At 43.9% G+C, this 22,500-nt stretch overlaps 1 protein-coding gene across 3 annotated transcripts in view; it reads left to right on the top strand.

Moving 5' to 3' along the window:
* Positions 1 to 22,500, top strand: part of LOC137632254 (uncharacterized) — a 121,124-nt gene that overhangs the window by 4,928 nt on the left and 93,696 nt on the right. For all 3 annotated transcript variants that reach the window (XM_068364143.1, XM_068364145.1, XM_068364144.1), the window contains exons 2-4: positions 9,684 to 9,893; positions 11,237 to 11,349; positions 13,551 to 13,733. In XM_068364143.1, coding sequence (XP_068220244.1) covers positions 9,684 to 9,893; positions 11,237 to 11,349; positions 13,551 to 13,733 — 506 coding nt within the window. The remainder of the gene's footprint in view (positions 1 to 9,683; positions 9,894 to 11,236; positions 11,350 to 13,550; positions 13,734 to 22,500) is intronic.

Here is a 22,500-nt window from a genome sequence, read left to right on the forward strand (position 1 = left end):
TATATATATATATATATATATATGTAAATATATATATATAAATATATATATATATATACTGTATATATAACGGATTTTGAGCGAAGCTAAAAATCTATTTTTGGGTGAGATAGCCATGACGTCCTGATGGGAGGTTCCTTTTTGGTAACTTCCTTGGGTATATTAACTACTAGGATATTCCTAGAGAATTAAACCACAGGTTATCACAGAATTCTTACTTCTGGAGCGAGTATCCTAAAGGTTTCCCTTTAAGACATCGTATATCTACAGGGGACGCATGTATTAACACGCCACATAGCTATCTGCTCCCCATATAAAGTTAACACTTCGATATGGAGGGGCAGAGAATAACTGGGGAGCTGTTCCACAGCTACACTCGTCCGTGGCGGCTTTTGGTACTCGAAACGTAAACAAACGGGCGCCATTGCTATATGACGTCACGTCCGTCTTCATCCTGATGCCATCTGCTTGCTAATCTCCATGATACAGCAGGACAGGGCAGGGCCTGAAAGGCTGGACTAGAATAGCAGGGAGGGTCCATCAGGACGTCATGGCTATCTCACCCAAAAATAGATTTTTTGTTTCGCTCAAAATCCGTTTTTTGGGCTCAAGCCATGACGTCCTGATGGAAAAGTACCAGAGAATCAATGTATTGTGGTAGATTTCCCCTTATAGAGTAAGTGCCAAGGGCTTTGAATAAAGTTAAGCATTGTGACCTCGATAGAGGTTCCGTGGGGATGCAACTTCCTACCCCCCCCTGGCAGAGAAGTCCCAACGGTCCATGCCAAAGTTCAAAGTGGTCATCGAAGGACTACTCACCTTGCAGAGAGTACGTGAAGAACTCGGAGACAAGACAGAATGGTCGATATTCGTGTAGGAACATTCTCAATAACAGATAAGTGGTGGTTAGGCACTATATTTCATAGCTAGAGAACAGTCTGGTCTTGAAGATATGGCGCAAGTAAGTATTCAATTAGGAATATTACACAGCATAGGTGAGTATATAATACGGATAGAACCTATTATTCTTCTTATTTCAAGAGAAAGGTGATAATGAAACTATGACAACCATGTATGTCATAGTATGAGTAGGAGCGGAGAGAGACGCACAAGTAATAAAATAGAAATTTTATTTCACAATTGCAGGATATAGTAATAATAAATGTAATAAAGGATGTAAAGTTAATTTACAAATAAATTATAATGTACATAGCAATGAGAAGACTTCGCTCTTGAATCTGAAAGAAAATTTCAAATTATTAGAAAGCACGAGTTCCATAGGAACGTCAGTCTTTAATAAGGAAAAACACATCATGCTCTAGGCATGTGGCACTCATATGACGACTATGACATTTCACCTTGTAAAGAACAGTCTATGAGAAACACTAAGTGTCCATGAAATCACTACGCATCACACGAGGGTCAACATAGGCACCCGAAGAGTTAAAGTCCCAAGTAACTCACTGTTCTATGCAGAGTTAAGTGCAGGTTTCATAACACTACCTGCGGCTACCACAAAATGTTTGACTTCATGCACTTGCTTTGCGTAGTGCTTGAAGAAAACACGCGAAGATTTCCATCCTGTGAAGCTCCTGAGGCTTTCGAAATCCATGCTCTGGAAAAAATTTAGAGACGACGCGACTTTTCTAGGATCGTGACCTGCGGGTGTACTGTCAGGATCCGCTCCGCGAATGAAGTAGGTGATTTTCGCTCTTAGTTGTTCCAGTGACAGGTCGCTACCCAATGTTTCTCCTTTGAAGAGTTGGCCTCCACCAAAGTCAGAAGTTCTTCGAAGATAGACCTTGAGGCTCTCTACCGAACATAGAGAGGCATCTTCTTTCAGGGGGCAGATTCTTCAAGGGCCCCATCTCTTGGTGGGTAGTTCATTTTTCGCGAGAAACGTCGGATCAGGGAAGAGGGTAAGGTCTCCTGAGTCTGTAAACAGGATGTGACCCTCGTCTCTTGATAATGCCACTATTTCGCTGACTCGGGCTCCTGAGGCAAGAGCAAAAAGAAAGATAACTTTCTGAGTCAGATCCTTGAGAGGGCACGAATCGTTGTCCAAGTTGGAGGAAAAATGGAGCACCTTGTCCAGGGACCAGGAAATAGGTTTTGGCGGAGGTGCTGGGCGTAGACGAGCGCATGCCTTCGGCAGTTTATTGAAGATGTCGCTGGACAGATCAATCTGGAAGGCGTACAGTAGTGGTCTAGTCAAGGCCGATTTTCAGGTAGAAATCGTGTTGGCTGCTAAGCCCTGTCCATGAAGGTGAATGAAGAAAAACATGCAAAAATCGATGGTGATATCCGTAGGATTTTTTGCCTTGACGAATGAGACCCACTTTCTCCAGGATGATTCGTATTGCCGTCGTATGGATTCGGTCTTGTATTCCTTGAGGAAGTCTGGACTTTTCTTCGAGATCCCAAACCTTTTCTTCGCGGTTAGGGAGAGAAAATCATGAGATGAAGATCCCTGACTTGGATGATGAAGCGAAGACAGTCGACTTCTGTACTTGCTGGGAGAGAACTGGGCCCGGGAGAGGGATCAGCGTGGGCTGCAGCTCCAGGACCAGGGGGTACCAATTGCTCCGGGGTCACTTGGGAGCCACTAGGGCCGCTGACCCTTTGAAGGTTCTCAGCTTGGAGAGGACTTTCAGCAGAAGGTTGGTGGGAGGGAACAGGTAGATCCTGGACCATCTGTTCCAATCCAGTGACATGGCGTCCACTGCTTCTGCCTTGGGGTCCTCGTACGGGGCCACACAACGAGGAAGTTGATTGTTGTCGCTCATTGCGAAGAGATAGATCTGAAGTTCAGGGACTTGGTGAGAGATGAAGGAGAATGATCTTGCGTCTAGAGATCATTCCGACTCTATCGGGCTTGTCTGAGATAGAGCGTCCGCCGTCACATTGCAGAATCCTTGTAGGTGAACTGCATACAGGTGCCATTTCTTCTTCTCTGCCAGGCGGAAGATTGGGAGAAGCACCTGATTTACCTGGGGCGATCTTGAGCCCTGACGATTGAGACATCGAACTACCACCGAGTTGTCCAGGGTTAGACGAATGTGGATCGAGGGAGGCGGAGAGAGTTTCTTCAGAGTGAGAAGGACCGCCATGGCCTCCAAGATGTTGATGTGAAACGTCTTGAATAGGGGAGACCGTGTACCTTGAGCCTGTTGTTGGTGGGAGTGACCTCCCCAACCCTCCAGCAAAGCGTCCGTGTGGATGTTGAGTGATGGAGGTGGATGTTGAAGAGGGATGGACCTTTTCAAGGCCTTTGCTTCCGACCACGGCTTTAAGAGTAACCGAAGTCTGTTTGGGAGCCGTCTCTTGAGGTCTCTTCGAGCGATGCATGCAGAACGTCTCCAGACTCCCGCGGCATCCTTTAGCTGTGCACGCAGCACTGGGTTTGTCACTGAGGCGAACTGTAGAGAGCCTAGAACTTGTTCCTGCTGACGTCTTGAGATCCGCTTGGATTTCAGCAGTTTTTTGACAGACCCCGCTATTTCTTTCCTTTTCTTCCTTGGGAATGGAAAGGCGGTGTGACTGAAGATTCCACTGGATTCCTAACCATTGGAACTTCTGAGCTGGAGAGAGGCGAGTGTTTATCTTGAATCCCTGGTGTTTTAGAAACTGGGTGACCTTGTTGCAGGATCTTAGACAATCTTCGGGCGATGTCGCCCAGACCAGCCAGTCGTCGAGGTAGGCCATCACCTGGACGCCGCGGAGGTGGAGCTGTTGAACGATGGCGTCTGCCAGCTTTGTGAAGATCCGTGGTGCCACGTTGAGCCCGAAGGGCATGGCCCTGAAAGCGTAGCTTTTCCTTTGGAGTCGAAATCCTAGGTAGGAGGAAGCGTGGTGGTTGATTGGAACGTGCCAGTAGGCATCCGCCAGGTCTATCGAGACCGTGTAGGAACCTTGAGGCAGAAGGGAACGTATCTGTTGAAGAGTCAGCATCTTGAACTTGTTGTTCTCTATGAACTTGTTGAGGGGGGATAAGTCTAGAATGACTCTGAGTTTGTCGGAGTCCTTCTTGGGGACGCAAAACAGTCTCCCTTGGAACCTCGTTGACTTTACCCTCCTTATCACCTTCTTGTTCAAGAGTTCTAGGACATATTCTTCCAGAAGGGGGGTTGACTGTTGGAAGAATTGCTGGAAGGTTGGGGGTGGTTGAGTTCAGCTCCAGCCTAGACCGTTCTTGACGATGCTGTGTGCCCAGGGATCGAAGGTCCAGCGATCCTGGAATTGGCGGAGTCTTCCTCCCACCGGAAGCACTTCATTGCTTCTGGCTTCCCGAGGGTTTTCTACCTCGGCCGCTAGCTCCCTTTTCTCCTCTGCCTCTGGAGGGACGGCGAGATGCATCTCTGCCCGCACTTCTGTTTGAGCCTCTACCTTTGGGACGAAAGGTAGTTGACTGCTGCTCAAATGCAGGGTTGAAGACCGGCGACTATGACAAGACCGGTTGGGTGACCAATTGAAAGGTCTGTTGTGGCTGAGCAGCCACTTGGGGAGTAGCGGATCCCGGAAACTGCCGTCTCTGTTGACGTTGCTGGGGTTTCGGCTTTGTGGGTTTCCTCTTAGGTTGAGGGCCGTCGTCCTGAGAGGATTTCCTTTTCTTCGACATGCCCCATATATGGAGAAGGTTCCTTTTCTCCGTGGCGGCCTTGTCGGTGATCTCTTTCACTAGGGAGGAGGGAAAGAGGTGTTTACCCCAGATGTTGGAGGAAATCAGCCTCCGGGGTTCGTGTCTCACTGTAGCACTTGAGAACACAAATTCACGACTGGCTCTACGAGCCTTCTTGAAGCTGTACAGATCCTTTACTACTGTTGCCAGGTGTGTCTTGGCAAGGACCATGTAGTAGTCAGGGACCCTAGTGTCACCGGCCATGACTTCGAGCTGTACTTGGAGGGACATAGATGCGGCGAGCCTTTCCTTCGCATCATGTTCCCGACGAAGGAGATGATCGTTAAGTTTCGGGAGGTCCTCGTTAAACTGACGACCAGCGACGTCAGGCTCTAGTTTCCCCACTACAAAGGTTGACTGGACGTCTTTCCAGTGTCTAACATCAGGGGGAGTGGTCAGGGAGAAGGGTCTGCACTCCTCCAGTGCAGGGCAAGGTTTCCCTTCTTCCACTGCCTTATGCACTGCAGTGAAGGCCTTTTCCAGAAAGGGGAAGGTCACATCGTCTGGTGCGACGTAGGTCGGGTGCTTTTTGCTAAGCGCCGGTAGTTTAGAGCAGGTGAAGCCCCTACTTTTCACCGTGTTGGCTAACATAGCCTGGGCCTTCGGGAGATCAAACACGATAACCTCCTTTGGTTCGGTCTCTTCTTTAGAGGCAGGTTCAGACCTAAGTCGGACGTAACAGTCCGGGTAAACCTCAAAGTTTGGGAAGAATTCCAATTCTTCCAGCGCGATCGAGCCGACCTTTTCGCTAATAAAGCTCTTGCCTGTGGTGATCGGCATGTGCTCGGCATACCTCCATGGGTTAGCATCCGAGCATGCAGGGAGGTCCTTAACCGAAATCCTTTTCGGTTGGTTCGAACTTCCGAGGCTGGACTTGAAGAACTCATGTGTCTCGCGAAGTTTCTTATCCATGAGAGCTTCAAGCATCTTGAAGATCTCCTGAGTGTTGGATGGGGTAGGATCCGGGGTAGCGGATGTAGAAGGGAGTGATGCATCGACCTCCTGCTCCGACTCAGAGTATTCCACCTGGTCTTCCTCATAGTCTAGTTCATCGCCCATGAGGTTCCTCTCCGTGTTCTCCAACACTTCCGACATACGTTCCACATTGTCGGAGTCTAAACGGCACTCATGCATGGACTGAGCCATGACCACATCCGGTTCCACCACTATCTGGACAGTGGGAATCTGATCTTTAGGGACCACTGAGTCTGGTGATGCCTTCGGGAAAAGCAAGGCCCTCAAATCTTCAGTGGCGAGATACGGTCCGGTGGCGTTCTTCTGGAAGCCACGCACCCACTTGCGTAGCTTCTCTCGAGCAGTGTCCCTTACCTCCGCTGAAGGAGGATCGTCGAACGCTTCGACCAGACGACTCTTGCAGACTGTACAGTGCTGCGGGTCCCAGAATTTCAGTTCGCCTTTCTTATTGGCGCAGGGGGCGTGGGTCCGACACGCCGTGTGCCCGTAGAAGTACGGGCGCTTCATTCCACAGAAGTTGTGGTCACATTTGATGTACTCCTCCTGTAAAAGAAAGAGAACATGAGTATACGGAAGTCATAAGAGTGACTTAAATTACCCTAAAGTTAAATTTTAAGTAGTTAAACTTTAACTTAACATTAATTAATTTGTAATATTGTAATGTTAAAGAGTGGAGCGGGAAAGGAAGTAGATAGACACGTACTTGTGCATCCCGCCCAGCTGGTTACCGTAACCTTATCAGTAGGCAATTTCGTTTGTGACCGAGGACACAAAAGCGGAAATCTTCATGGACCGCCAAGGAAGGCAGAAGATAATTCTAGCAGAGATATCCTGCGAAGTATATCAAGGACTGAGACCACTCAGACCTTTATAGTAAAAGGGGGGTAGCAGAAGACCCTTTATGAGATCGGGTTCCGGCAACCAGCTGCGCTAAGAAACACACAGTATGCTGGAAAATTGTGATATGCAAGAAGACAGTACAGCCGTTGATAGAACAGTAAGACAATACCTATCCATCGGAGTAGCCAAGCTATCTGGTTGCAGTGTAGGGCTATCAGCATGTAGTTGATAGCTGGTAGAAGGGGTGCAAGTCCCTTGGTGCCTCCAGAGGGCGCCGGCAGACCGGCGGCAAGCCGGATGCCGCTCCAGTAGGGTTTATGGCATTAGGGAAGACATAGAGAATTCAGGTATAATGCCAGCTTGGCGGCCGCCGGCACAGCGGCGGCACTCCGGCAGGAGGCGGCGGCTCCGGCTGCCGGCTTTGTGACTAGTTCATAAGATAAGGTAGGAAGGTATGGTATACCCAGACCACCGGCAATCAATGCCGGCACGCCGGAGGCCGGCCCGAAGGACGGACAACTGAAGCTAGGTAGTGTAAGGGTGGGCCATCGGCTATACGCCGACGGAAGGCGGCAGCCCTCCGGCACGCGGAAGGCTGTCGGCTTAGAGGAGGGAATCTCAGGAATGTGTCACCAAGAGAGGGCCGGTATTGCCGGCAGTAGAGGCGGCAAGGGACCGGCACCAGGATAGGTAGAGAGACAGAAGGAGGGATTGGAGGGGTAAGAACACGAACCTCTCTGGCATCCCACCTGAGTGAGTGTACCCATGATAGGAGTGGGTCCTATCACCCAATGGCAGGGGGCCGGCAGTCGGCCGGGTGCCAGAGTAACCCAAGGGAGGGTTAGGGTACACCCAAGAGAGGGGGCCCTGCGGACAAATCGCTTCCAGTGGCTAACCCCATAGGACGCTATGAAGGGTATATGTACCAGAACGGCCTGCCAACAGGAGTTCAAGATAGCCCTATCACTCCACCCGAAGGAGGAGTTGTAGGACTAAGGACAGATGTGTATAGGCTAGCCTATGTATAGGCTAGCTAGACCATACCAAGGGATAGGTGGGGAGGGAGAAGAAAAGGGGGTCTTCCATAGGGGAGGCTCTGTACAAAAACGGCCACCAAGGAAGGGAGGATGCTCCCTAGCCTAGGGTAGGTAACCTGAATGAGAACGGTGCATGGGTACCGTCTCAAACTAAAATAGTACAGAACTGCCCCCCCCCCCCCCGAGGCCTAACCTAGATAAAGGATGTTAAACCCCAAGCTAGGTAGGCTGAAAGACACATCGCAAGTTGCATAAGTTGCATGGAAGGTTAAGTAACCTAACCACAGCAACTGAGGAAGGACAGGCCGTTCCTCTTTCTCGGACGCAACCCTAAGGGGGGATCATTCCCTTAGGGAGGACAGAGAAGCGATAAATACTCTGATACGGACTGGATCCCCCTACATAGCAGGGGGAGCATGGCCACACAGAGGGAATGCCCGAAGCCAGGGGGTGAAGGGAGCATATAGGGGTCCTACATTTAGGTTTGGTTAGAAAGGCACATTATCAAACCGATCCCCTATATGGTCCCTGAAGGCGAAAAACACTTGCATCAGTAAACAGTATAATAAATAATGCCACTATCTTCATAACTTAACCTAGGATCTCTGGAATATATCATGCATGAACACTGGTGCTAGGCAATCTGGCCTAGGGGCTATGCTAGCAATCTAGAATGGGGTCAGGCGATGACTGAATAAAAGAGCGTCAAAACACGATATATGAAGTTCCTAGCTATGAAGACTAAATAACTAACAGTATCAATTAGTTAATAGGCCGGAATAAGCTGTTCAGGCTAGCTAAATAAGGCGTGCAAGGGAACAGCGACGCCATAAAATGGTGTGTCCGGTAGCAGCACAGTTCCGCCAGAAAACATGAAAATTCTCGAAAAGTATAAGTTACTTTACGGTCAGAGCTTATTTAAACAATACTGGGACCTGGTACTCAACTGTCCAGAAGAAGGCGAGGCTGAAGGTAGCGACATTACGAAGATGCAAGCCGATAAAAAAGCACAAGGGCAAATCCGTCTTAGCAAGAAAAGCTACTAAAAGAAGGATGAAGACGGACGTGACGTCATTTAGCAATGGCGCCCGTTTGTTTACGTTTCGAGTACCAAAAGTAGCCTCGGACGAGTGTAGCTGTGGAACGGCTCCCCAGTTATTCTCCGCCCCTCCATATCGAAGTGTTAACTCTATATGGAGTGCAGATAGCTATGTGGCGTGTTAATACATGCGTCCCCTGTTGTTATACGATGTCTTAAAGGGAAACCTTTAGGATACTCGCTCCAGAAGTAAGAATTCTGTGATAACCTGTGGTTTAATTCTCTGGGAATATCCTAGTAGTTAATATACCCAAGGAAGCTACCAAAAAGGAACCTTCCATCAGGACGTCATGGCTTGAGCCCAAAAATATATATATATATATATATATATATATATATATATATATATATATATATATATATATATATATATATATATATATATATATATATATATATATATATATATATATATATTATATATATATCAGAATTTGGTTCTTTTATCAGAATTTGAATTTATCAGATTTTGTTGTTGTTTATCAGATTTTTCTTTTTTACCATTTTTATCAGAATTTGGTTCTTTTACTAGAATTTGATTTGATCAGATTTTGTAGTTATTTATCAGATTTTATTTTGTCAGACTTTGGTTTTTACCATTTTCATCACAATTTTGGATCTTTTACGAGAATTTGATTTGATTAGATTTTGTAGTTATTTATCAGATTTTGTTTCATCAGACTTTGGTTTTTACCATTTTTATCAGAATTTGGATCTTATACCAGAATTGGTTTTCTCTGATTTTGCTGGTATCAATTTTGTTTTTTACTAGATTTTTTTTTCACCAGAATTTGTTTATTTTTACCAGAATTTGTTTGTTTTACCAGGTTTTTTTTTTTACCAGAATTTTTTTTTTTTTTTTACCAGAATTTGTTTTTTACCAGGTTTATTTTTGTATCAGATTTTAGTGTTTACCATTTTCCCTATTTTTTCTTTTACCAGAATTTATTTTTTTTATCAGATTTTGTATTATCTGACTTTTTTTTACCATTTTTATCAGATTTTGATTCTTGTACTAGAATTTGATTTGATCAGATATTGTTTTGTTTTGCAGACCACCGCATGACTGGCTACAAGGTGTCGCTCCACAGCATCTGGGCTGAGAGCGTTTTCCAGACCCCTCTGAGATCCTGGGTCCTCTTCTGCTTCCGTTACAATTACACTACAGGAGAGTGGGCCATCTTCGTGAATGGGGAGCTTGATGCAAATGGGACTTTCCCTTTAAAAACTTATCCTCTTCTGGGAAACGGAGTTTATATCATAGGTAAGTTTCCCCATTAAAAACTTGTTCTCTTTTGGGAAATGGAGTTTATATCATAGGTAAGTTTCCCCATTAAAAACTTGTTCTCTTTTGGGAAATGGAGTTTATATCGTAGGTAAGTTTTCTGTTAAAAACTTTCCCTCTTTTGGGAAATGGAGTTTATGTCATAGGTAAGATTTCCCATTAAAAACTTGTCCTCTTTTGGGAAATGGAGTTTATATCATAGGTAAGTTTTTGCATTAATTTGAAGTTTGGAGTGTTAAAGCCATTTCTAAGATGAAATTTTAATTTTATTGATCTAAATATTTTAAACTGAAATGCATAAAACATATTGGTAAATTCTTAATGATAATCTACTGAGTTTAAATGCAAAATCAATGTTTATGTGTGAGTTTAATGTGGTATTGCTAACATTACTTTTTATACAGCTGTATTATAAGGCAGTAATGCATCTCTTTTGGGTGCTATTTCTTTGAAATGCACAGGATGACTATGTCATTTTACATACCTGTGATTTACTATTTATCCTTAGTGTACAATGATTTACTTCAGAAATAATAGATACATCTATCCATATACAATACTTTAATTACATTATGTTGTTTAGAATTCCGATGTTACAGATTAATGCTGTATTGAACAATAGAAATATTTTGTGGATTGGCAAAGGAATTATAAGCAAAGTATGAGTTGGGTAGCCAATACACATTTTTTAAGAACTTGTGTGAAAGGCTAGATTTAAGAGAGATAATCAAGGTTATTATATACCTCTGTGGTGACTTGCTACTACTTTAGATATGCTCTACAAAATATGTATGATGTAGGGGGAAATAAGCATTTTAAAATGAAAAGATTTGTATACTACTAAATTTATGAAGAGAAGCATGATAGGGCAAGGGTATATTTTCCCTTGATTGTACATAATGAAGTATTTTTAAGTTAATTTGAGTAAATAATACCATGAATAAGAGTGGTCGTTATTTGTGTATACCATGCATAGAGATCATGATCTAGTAAATATACTTTTTCTAAATAGTCTTTAATTTTATAACTGAGAATGTGTAGTGTCTCGCCTAATATGAATTGTGCAAATCCCTCAGGTGATCTCCCTCAAGAACGAATAGATTGTTGTTTGAAATAGTGTAAATTTCTTGTAAATTAAAGGCTATTTTTTTTTAAATGCCTTTGATGGTCACAAATGGAGCAAGCATCTTTATGGAAGATAAAATATCATATTTTATCTTCTGTAATAATTCAATATTTCCATTTTGCTCAGCAAGATAACAACCAATTACTAACCACTTGGCAACCAAACATGAGCCAAAAAGTACCATGATATTTTCCAGGACAAGAACAGGACTCTCTTGGAGGAGGTTTTCAGAGGGACCAAAGCTACAGCGGGGAAATCACGGATCTGAATTTCTGGTCAAGGAATCTGGACCAAGATCTCATGAAGATGGTAAGGAACCAGGAAAGATTTTACCCCCAGGGTATTTGGAAATTTCCAACCATTAACCCCCAGGGGTTATTTTCTTCAAGCACATTTTGCAGTATATTTTTTTTTTTAAATTGCTCTAACTACCTTAATTTTTGTCATAGAGAGGTAAGGTTGGTCTCATTCTCTTGGAAAATGCCTCAATTTTCTCAAAATATTATCAAAAATATGCCAAAAAAAATTAAATAGCACTTTTTGCAAGGGCGTACTGGTACGTCCTTGGGGGTAAAGGGATGAGTTTTGTGAAACGTACCAGTACGTCCTTTGGGGGTAAAAGGGTTAACCCCTTTTGCAATTCCATAATTTGGTTCATGTACTCATATTATTATTATTATTATTGTTACTAGCTAAGCTACAACCCTAGTTGGAAAAGCAGGATGCTATAAGCCCAGAAGCTCCAACAGGGAAAATAGCCCAATGAGGAAAAGAAAATAGAATATTTTAAGAACAGTAAAACATTAGAATAAATATCTCCTACATAAACTATAAAAACTTTAATAAAACAAGAGGAAGAGAAATAAGATATGATAGTGTGCTAGAGTGTACCCTTAAGCAAGAGAACTCTAATCCAAGACAGTGGAAGACCATGGTACAGAGGCTATGGCACTACCCAAGACTAGAGAACAATGGTTTGATTTTGGAGAGTCCTTGTGATGATCAAGTTAAGGAACTGTTGTGAAATATATGAAATATCTAATAAACTGCATTTAATGACAGTGTAAAAGATACCAATGTACATTCAAGTGCACCCTTTAAAACCAAAACCACTACAGGATTAGAAGGAAAAATTTAATGGAAATTATTTTTTACAGAAAACAATTGATCTAACTCCAATTTCAAATATGTTTGGTATTTCTTTATAACTTTTAAGTTGCTGATCAGTATTCTATGGAATAATTGGACACCCAATTCTTAATTATAGTACTGTGTGAGTATTATGCTACTGGAGACATACATTTTTGATTGAGCTTTGTTATGTTTTATCATTTGTATAAAATATAAGAAATTATGTTCAGTTCTTTATTATCATTCACATAAAAAAAATAAGAAATTACACTCAGTTATTTTTTATCATTTGTATGAAAAAAAAGTAAGAAATTACATTCAAACAATGTGAAATAAACTTTCCCAATAGATTAAGTTACATTAATGTAAAATCTTTTTTAATCATAACCAAGAGGCATGCAAAAACAAATCAGGTTGCCAAATAAAAAAAAAAAGTTGGCAATTGTCAACCAATATAGAGGAAAATTGTACTAATATGCAATACGAACTCTTCATTCTGGTTCTTTTGTCTATAACTTGTGCTGAAAATTTTTTAATGACTGCAGAATACATTGCATGGATGTAGATACTACTGGTAATCACATATTACCCGCATTATAAAAATTTGATTCATTGACTATACTTTACATTTCAGTCACTGTAGTGTCTTATAAGTTGATCATAAATATAAATGAAGTAGTCACTGAAATTAGATAATATTAAAGTAAGGTGTTTCTTATGCATTTAACCCTTTGAGCACCATAGGAAGTATTTTATGTTCAATTCTTCTACTCCCTTTGATGCCATTAAACTTACTATACATCCGGTAATTACCAGTTTTTAGGTATATGAAGTTTACAAAATATGTAACATTGTATATCAGTTGAAAGGAAATTTATTCAGGTATATGTAAATATATATGGTTAAGTCCAGCCTTATATATTTTACATGCTATAATGAGTTAAGCAAGATGGGCTCGAGTGCCAAATCCTTTGGTGTAGGGTTGGCACTCAAAGGGTGAAAAGACACCATGAATATGTTTCACATTTTGAATTAACGTAATGAAAAATACATATGCTTTTGGAGCTTATTTATATTGATATATAGATTTAGTATTTCAGTAGGAAAATGGCTATGGGGTAATCCCTTTTTTGCCATATGTACTGTCCCTAGTCTTACCCAGTGCAGACGATTCAATTAAAATTGTAGATCCACAATATTTTTGTAATATTGAAGACAATTGCGCATTTTTGTAAATGTAGTACAGTATGTGACGAATATAATTGATTAATGAAAATACATTTATTTTCAGAAAACACTTTTCCCATATTTTACCTTCAATATTTGATGGGAGAGTCTATTCTAACCGTTCCTTAATCAATAACGTTTTATGGTTATAGATGGCTAACTGCAAGTACTTTGAGGAAGGCGATGCCCTACCATGGTCAAACCAGTCTTGGAAGATTCATGGTGACATCCGTTGGATTACGTATGCTCGTAAGGACATTTGTAATGAAAAGACCAGAAGGATTACGTTCTTCCCAGATCGCTTTGACCTAACGTCGGCACGGAAGATTTGCCACGTGAGTTACTTGTAATTGAATCTTTAGGTTAACATTAGTTTTTGTGGAAGTCAGAAGTGATTCATGCTGAAATGTGAATAGATTTGTCTAATAACTCCACAAATGATTCTGAAGATTGTTTTATTATTTTACGCAATTTAATATTAACTACAGTATAGTGATTCTATAATGAAGTTTAAATATATATATATATATATATATATATATATATATATATATATATATATATATATATATATATATATATACGTGTGTGTACATACTGTGTGTGTATGTATATATATATATATATATATATATATATATATATATATATATATATATATATATATATATATATATATATATATATATATATATATATATATATATATATATATACACATATACATATACATACATATACATATATATATATATATATATATATATATATATATATATATATATATATATATGTATTGTATACAGTATATATTAAATGAATCTTACCATATTAATTTGCTATACAGAATTAATCTGGTAGTCAGCTTACTGAAAAAAAGAAAATTCAAGTATTTAATAGACTTCAAACTAACTAACTCGATTGTTTGCACTGCATCACTGGTAGGTTACTTTGTATTGTCATCTGCATTTGTTACGACTTTTATTTTTTTTTTTTGCTTGGTGCCTGCAGTAGTAGAATTAAATCTAATGTAGAGCCTTTGGTGTGGTTTATGGTATTGTTTAACATAGATATTCTTGCATTTACAACTAATTAGTTAAGATATATCAGCTGAGAGGTTTTCCTCAACCTCATCATTTTATCCCATTTCAAGTACTCTGCTCCCCTTGTGCAGTAGGCATGCAATGCTTCATAAGACCCACTAGCAATTTTCATTTTTATAGAGGTGAGGATTTTGACAGAGGCTGCTAATAGATGTGATGAGCATGCAGGGTTCTGTGGAAAGTTTCTTTTTATCCTTTGAGTTGAAAGAAAGAAGGGTTTGGGATAGTACTTATAAGAAGCTTGTAGAATCTTGGCTAAGCAGTGGATCCTTGAGCTTCACGTCTTTTCAACTGTTGACAACTCCTCCACAAATTCATATTTCATGTCTTCACCCACAGTTTGTTCCCCCTATTTTTTTATTAGTTCAAGCTGAACTTTTTAAAGAAAATTATATGTAAATTAGTCAGTTCATGTACTGTACTAGTTTTTTCTGGGACCATCTGTAGTTATGTGTCTGCTTTATTGGGTTCCATTTTGGGTGATTGTGTTTTAGTTCCAGGTAGTTCGGTTACAGTCAACGTAAGCTGACGTGGGAGCTGTGACCTTGATCTAAGCTTTGGGTACAATGGGACTATGCAATGTGGATCATACTTTACTTTCTCTTTCATCTGCAGACCCAATGGTGCAACAGGTTGTTACCTTCTGCTTAGGCAATCAGACATTATACCGACAGACATTCATAGACTGTAGATATGGGAAGTACAGAAGTTGGTTAGTATTCTTCTGGACATTAGCTGCAATTCTCACATTTAGCTAATAAAGTGAGTTACATTATCAATGCACTATGTGCAAAATGAACCTGATTGAGCAACCTTACAAAAAATAGCATACAATTGAGAAACAATATTATTGGCAGTTTGCATAAAAAAATCTGAAAATATACCACTTGGATATAAATAATCTTAAGGGGTAAGGTCAAGTACATGATTATTAATTTCACTGGATCAAAAAAGCCAAACTAATCAGTTCAACTTCAGTAAAACATGACTGAGACCTGATGAGTTTTTCATTGCTCTGTTAGATATTAAACGCTTCAGTCAAGAGGGTTGCATTTCTTTGGGATGGTGATATTACACTGCCATCTGTTGGAACCAAAGAGGCCACCATTGATTTGAGAGTAAGCACTTTATGTGTTTTGCCATATAGAATTTCTTTTACAGGAACATTCTGTTTATTTTCTGGTAAAGAATGAATTATCTGAGCCTCAGCTCTGATCTGAATACAATTATTCTATGTCATATCATATCTTGTTTATCCAAAGATAATAAGATGACTATTATCACTGAGCCATGCTTGTGTTGAACACAATAGTACAACAACCAAGAAGGAATTTACATACCAATTAGTTGACAAAATGTTCATTTTTCAATATTAATCTTACCCGATGATCATGTAGCTGTCAACTCCGTTGCCCGACAGAAATCTACGGACGGGATACGCCAGCGATCGCTATACAAGAGGGGGTTGTACTCACCAGCGCCATCTGTGGTCAGGTACTCCAGTACTTCATGTCAACACCACCTCAATTTTTCCTCTGTCGTGCCGCCGGCAAGACCTACATGGATACGCTGTTGATTTTGGAGTCTTTGTTCACGGTTTTGGTGAAGTATTTGCTCTAAAATTTAGCCTTCGCTGTACAGGAAGCTTTTCCCTTAGCTTAGATAGCTTTTGGAATTAATTTGAATTATTGGTTAACGATCTTTGCTTTACTTTGGAATTCCCCCTTGACTGTTCTCTAAATTCAAGATGTCCGACCACTCTCAAGCTCCTAAATTTAGGCGATGTAGTGTTAGGACTTGTAATAGGCGTCTTCCGAAGGCCTCTGTTGATCCTCACACCGTTTGTTCCGATTGTAGGGGAAAATCCTGTCAATTGGAAGATCGATGTGGGGAATGTGCTGGGCTTTCGGAATTCGAATTTAATGAATTCCTCAAATATACAACTAGGTTAGAGAGGGAGAGAGTTAGGAGGAGTTCTTCTCGCTCTTTGGTTTATTCCTCTCCCCATGCCCCTCAACCTTTTCCTTCCCCTGTGGTGGTGACCCCCGAACCTGCTACGAGTGCTCAGCCTGATATGACGGATATGTTGCGTGCCATTCAGGCTCTTGGTGATAAGGTGGAGTCGTTAGTTAGTGACCACAATCTTCTCTTGGCAGATGTCAAGGAGCTTAAAGTGAAGAGTGCAGTGGGAAGTGTTAGTGCCAGTGCTGTGCCTAGTGTCAGTGTCAGTGTTGCGCATGAGGATACTTCTGTGCGTGCCAGTCGTCCTCCCAGTCCGGGACCTCTTGCAAGCTCCCAAGCCCAGGGGAGAAGCAACGTCGAAGGGCAAAAGGGTTCGGCAGGCCTTGATCGGCGCACAGTTGTATCCTCAGTGGTTGCGGGCGTATCTGATAGAGATCGTCACTTCCACTCCCAGACGAATGAGCCCTTAAATTCCTCGTCTGCGGAAGAGGTTTCCAGGAGGAAACGGTGGACCCAGGTCTCACGACCTCTCAAACGTAAGGTCCCTTCCGAGCTAGTCCAACGGCCCAGGTGTAGCCACTGGGCCAGTTCGGACTCGCCGCAGTCATCTGATGACTGCACACCTCCTAAGAGAGGTAGAGTGGTGCCTCAACAGGCCTCTGCTCCAACTTCTGTGGACCCCAAGTGGTCTATGCTGCAGACTATGCAGTCTCAGCTTGCGGCTTTGATGCAGGAGTATCAGGCAGAGAAGGTTAACACCCCTCCTCCTGCGAGCGCTCCTCCACCTCTGCGCAGTCCTCCCTGCCAGACGCATGTTCTTGCGGCTCCTCCTGCTTCCATGCGTGAGCTGCCGCATCGGGAGTTGCCAGGTTCCAGCACTATGCAGCAACCTCCTCTATCCATGAGGCAGGAGCCTCATGCTATGCGGCAACCTCCTCAATCCTTGAGGCAGGAGCCTCATGCTATGCGGCAACCTCCTCTACCCATGAGGCAGCAGCCTCATGCTATGCGGCAACCTCCTCAACCCTTGAGGCAGGAGCCTCATACTGCGCAGCAACCTCCTCAACCCTTGAGGCAGGAGCAACCCTTGAGGCAGGAGCCTCATGCTATGAGGCATCCTCCTCAACACATGCAGCACGAGCCTCTTACCATGCAGCAGCCGCATTCTATGCAGCATGAGCCTCATCCCATGCAGCATGAGCCGCATACCATGCAGCATGAGCCTCATGCCTTCCAGCATTCGCTTCTGACCACTTCGCTTGCTCCTCAGACCACCGCAGAACCTCCCTCACTCCAGCCCTCTGCCTTTGTCATTGCCAGCCCTCAGTCTATTCAGCAGAGGCATGATGATGGATCCGCAAGTACGCATGCACCCGTTCTGCAGGATTCAGCCATTCAGCCTGCCGCTCTACCTTTACCTCTCGCTACTCAACTCTCAGGCGATGAGGTTTCTGAGGATGAAGCTGCTCATCTGGATGATCCTACATCTGATGTGGAAGGACACAAGTCTTCGCCGCCTTCCTTAGACTTTCGCAAGGTCCTGGCTCTGTTCAGAGAGTTGTACCCTGAACACTTCGTGTCTGCAACCCCTCGTTCTCCTCCCTCCGAGTTTTCTCTAGGCATGCAGTCTACTACGCCTGCCTACACCAAGCTTGTCCTCGCCAGATCATCAAGGAGAGCTTTGAGGGTTTTAGGGGATTGGTTGCAGTCCAAGCAGCAACTGGGAAGGACCTCTTTTGTGTTTCCTCCTCCTAAGCTGGCTTCTAAGTCGGGCGTCTGGTATGCCACGGGAGAGGAACCTGGCTTGGGGGTTCCTGCCTCTGCCCAGGCCGACTTCTCAAGTTTGGTTGACTCTCCCCGCAGGTCGGCTATGAGACGCTCGAAGGTCTGCTGGTCCTTTTCTGATCTGGACCACTTGATGAAGGGAGTCTTTCGCGCCTTCGAAATTTTTAACTTCCTCGATTGGTGCCTGGGGGCCTTAAGCAGGAAGACTGCTCCTTCTGACAAAGACTCGGCCATGCTGATCATGTCCAGTATGGACAAAGCAATTCGCGATGGTTCTGGCGAACTTGCGTCTATTTTTGTCTCAGGAGTCCTCAAGAAAAGGGAACATCTATGCGCCTACTTATCGACTGGTATCACCCCTTGCCAGAGGTCAGAGTTGCTGTTTGCTCCTCTCTCCAAGTTCCTGTTTCCAGAGGAGTTAATCAAGGGGATGGCTGCGGCTCTTATCCAGAAAGATACGCATGACCTCATGGCTTCTTAAGCACGTAAGGCTAAAACCTTACCTTCCGTGCCGAGATCTTACCGCACTCCTGTGGTTGATACACCTGCTACCAGATTCATTCCGCCCTTTCGTGGCAGAGCCTCCAGTAGAGGAAGTACCCGTGCAGACAGTCACCGGGGCAAGTCCAAGAAAGGTGCCAAGTCCACGAAAAGCAAGCTTTGACTTCCTTCCTCTCCAGACAGCTGTAGGAGCCAGACTCAAGGCCTTCTGGCAAGCCTGGGAGAGCAGAGGTGCAGACGCTCAGTCTGTCAAGTGGCTAAGGGAGGGATACAGAATTCCGTTCTGCCGCAATCCCCCTCTGACCACATCTCCCATCAACCTCTCTCCCAACTACAAGGAGAAGGACAAGAGGCTAGCGTTACAACAAGAGGTGTCGCTCCTGCTACAGAAGGAGGCAGTGGTGATAGTTCGGGACCATCAATCCCCGGGGTTTTACAACCGCCTCTTCCTGGTGGCCAAGAAGACAGGAGGTTGGAGACCGGTGCTGGACGTCAGTGCGCTCAATGCTTATGTCACCAAGCAGACGTTCACAATGGAGACGACGAAGTCGGTCCTAGCAGCGGTCAGGCAGGAGGACTGGATGGTCTCGTTAGATCTGAAAGACGCCTACTTTCACGTTCCCATCCATCCAGACTCCCAACCTTTTCTGAGATTCGTCTTTGGAGAGGTTGTGTACCAGTTCCAAGCCCTGTGCTTTGGCCTGAGCACGGCACCTCTTGTGTTTACGCGACTGATGAGGAATATTGCGAAATTCCTTCACTTGGCAGACATCAGAGCCTCCCTTTATTTAGACGACTGGCTTTTAAGAGCTCCCACAAGTCGTCGCTGTCTGGAGAGTCTCAGATGGACTTTGGATTTGACCAAGGAACTGGGCCTCTTGGTCAATTTAGAGAAGTCCCAGCTCGTTCCTTCCCAGACCATCGTTTACCTGGGTATGGAGATTCAGAGTCGAGCTTTTCGGGCTTTTCCGTCGGCCCCAAGAATCAACCAAGCCCTGGAGTGCATCCTGAGCATGCTGAGGAGGAACCGATGCTCGGTGAGGCAGTGGATGAGTCTAACAGGGACTCTTTCATCGCTAGCCCTGTTCATCGAGTTAGGGAGACTCCACCTCCGCCCCCTTCAGTACCATCTGGCAGCTCACTGGAACAAGGATATGACGCTCGAGACGGTCTCAATTCCTGTTTCCAAAGAGATGAGGGCTAATCTAACGTGGTGGAAGAACAGCATTCTTCTCAAGGAGGGTCTCTCGTTAGCTGTTCAGACCCCCGACCATCATCTCTTCTCGGACGCATCAGACTCGGGCTGGGGCGCGACATTGGACGGACAGGAATGCTCGGGGACATGGAACCAGGAACAGGAAACGCTTCATATCAATTGCAAGGAGTTGTTGGCGGTTCATCTGGCCTTAATGAACTTCAAGTCCCTCCAGCTAAACAAGGTGGTGGAGGTGAACTCCGACAACACCACAGCCTTGGCGTACATCTCCAAGCAGGGAGGGACTCATTCGAGGAAGCTGTTCGAGATCGCAAGGGACCTCCTCATTTGGTCAAAAAGTCGAAAGCTCACGCTGGTAACGAGGTTCATTCAGGGGGATATGAATGTTACGGCAGATCGCCTCAGCCGGAAGGGTCAAGTCATCCCCACAGAGTGGACCCTTCACAAGAACGTTTGCAACAGACTTTGGGCCCTGTGGGGTCAGCCAACTATAGATCTGTTCGCTACCTCGATGACCAAGAGGCTCCCATTGTACTGTTCCCCGATTCCAGACCCGGCAGCAGTTCACGTGGATGCCTTTCTGCTGGATTGGTCCCACCTCGACCTGTATGCATTCCCGCCGTTCAAGATCATCAACAGGGTTCTTCAGAAGTTCGTCTCTCACAAAGGGACACGGCTGACGTTGGTTGCTCCCCTTTGGCCTGCAAGAGAATGGTTCACAGAGGTACTGCAATGGCTGGTCGACGTTCCCAGGACTCTCCCTCTAAGAGTGGACCTTCTGCGTCAACCTCACGTAAAGAAGGTACACCCAAGCCTCCACGCTCTTCGTCTGACTGCCTTCAGACTATCGAAAGACTCTCAAGAGCTAGAGGCTTTTCGAAGGAGGCAGCCAGAGCGATTGCCAGAGCAAGGAGGATATCCACTCGCAGAGTCTATCAATCTAAGTGGGAAGTCTTCCGAAGCTGGTGCAGGGCCAATGCAGTTTCCTCTACCAGTACCACTGTAACCCAAGTTGCTGACTTCCTGTTACATCTAAGGAATGTTAGATCTCTATCAGCTCCTACGATCAAGGGGTACAGAAGTATGTTGGCAGCGGTTTTCCGCCACAGAGGCTTGGATCTTTCCACCAACAAAGATATGCAGGACATCCTTAGGTCTTTTGAGACCTCTAAGGAACGTCGATTGTCCACTCCAGGCTGGAATCTAGATGTGGTCCTAAGGTTCCTTATGTCATCAAGATTTGAACCTCTCCAGTCAGCCTCTTTCAAGGACCTCACTCTAAAAACTCTTTTCCTCGTTTGCCTTGCAACAGCCAAAAGAGTAAGTGAGATTCACGCCTTCAGCAGGAACATAGGTTTCACATCTGAAACGGCTACATGTTCCTTGCAGCTCAGTTTTTTGGCTAAAAACGAGCTTCCTTCACGTCCTTGGCCTAAATCGTTCGAAATACCTAGCCTATCCAACATGGTGGGTAACGAGCGGGAGAGAGTACTTTGCCCTGTCAGAGCTCTTAAGTACTATCTTAAAAGGTCAAAACCCTTGCGAGGACAATCGGAGGCCTTATGGTGCGCTATTAAGAAACCTTCACTGCCTATGTCTAAGAACGCAGTTTCTTACTACATAAGGCTTCTGATTAGAGAAGCTCATTCTCATATGAAGGAAGAAGACCTTGCTTTGCTGAAGGTAAGGACACATGAAGTGAGAGCTGTGGCTACTTCAGTGGCCTTCAAACAGAACCGTTCTCTGCAGAGTGTTATGGATGCAACCTATTGGAGGAGCAAGTCAGTGTTTGCATCATTCTATCTCAAAGATGTCCAGTCTCTTTACGAGAACTGCTACACCCTGGGACCATTCGTAGCAGCGAGTGCAGTAGTAGGTGAGGGCTCAGCCACTACATTCCCATAATCCCATAACCTTTTTAACCTTTCTCTTGAATACTTTTATTGTTGTTTTGGGTTGTACGGTCGGCTAAGAAGCCTTCTGCATCCTAGTTGATTTGGCGGGTGGTCAATTCTTTCTTGAGAAGCGCCTAGGTTAGAGGTTGTGATGAGGTCCTTTAGTATGGGTTGCAGCCCTTTATACTTCAGCACCTAAGAGTCGTTCAGCATCCTAAGAGGACCGCTGCGCTCAGTAAGGAAGACGTACTTATTAAAGGCAGAGTAATGGTTCAAGTCGACTTCCTTACCAGGTACTTATCTATTTTATTTGTTATTTTGAATAACTAATAAAAATGAAATACGGGATACTTAGCTTCTTGATTAACATGTATACTGGTTTTCACCCACCTCCCTGGGTGTGAATCAGCTACATGATCATCGGGTAAGATTAATATTGAAAAATGTTATTTTCATTAGTAAAATAAATTTTTGAATATACTTACCCGATGATCATGATTTAATTGACCCACCCTTCCTCCCCATAGAGAACCAGTGGACCGAGGAAAAAATTGAGGTGGTGTTGACAAGAAGTACTGGAGTACCTGACCACAGATGGCGCTGGTGAGTACACCCCCCTCTTGTATAGCGATCGCTGGCG

This window comes from Palaemon carinicauda, chromosome 41, assembly GCF_036898095.1.
Source record: "Palaemon carinicauda isolate YSFRI2023 chromosome 41, ASM3689809v2, whole genome shotgun sequence".
Lineage (NCBI taxonomy): Eukaryota > Metazoa > Arthropoda > Malacostraca > Decapoda > Palaemonidae > Palaemon > Palaemon carinicauda.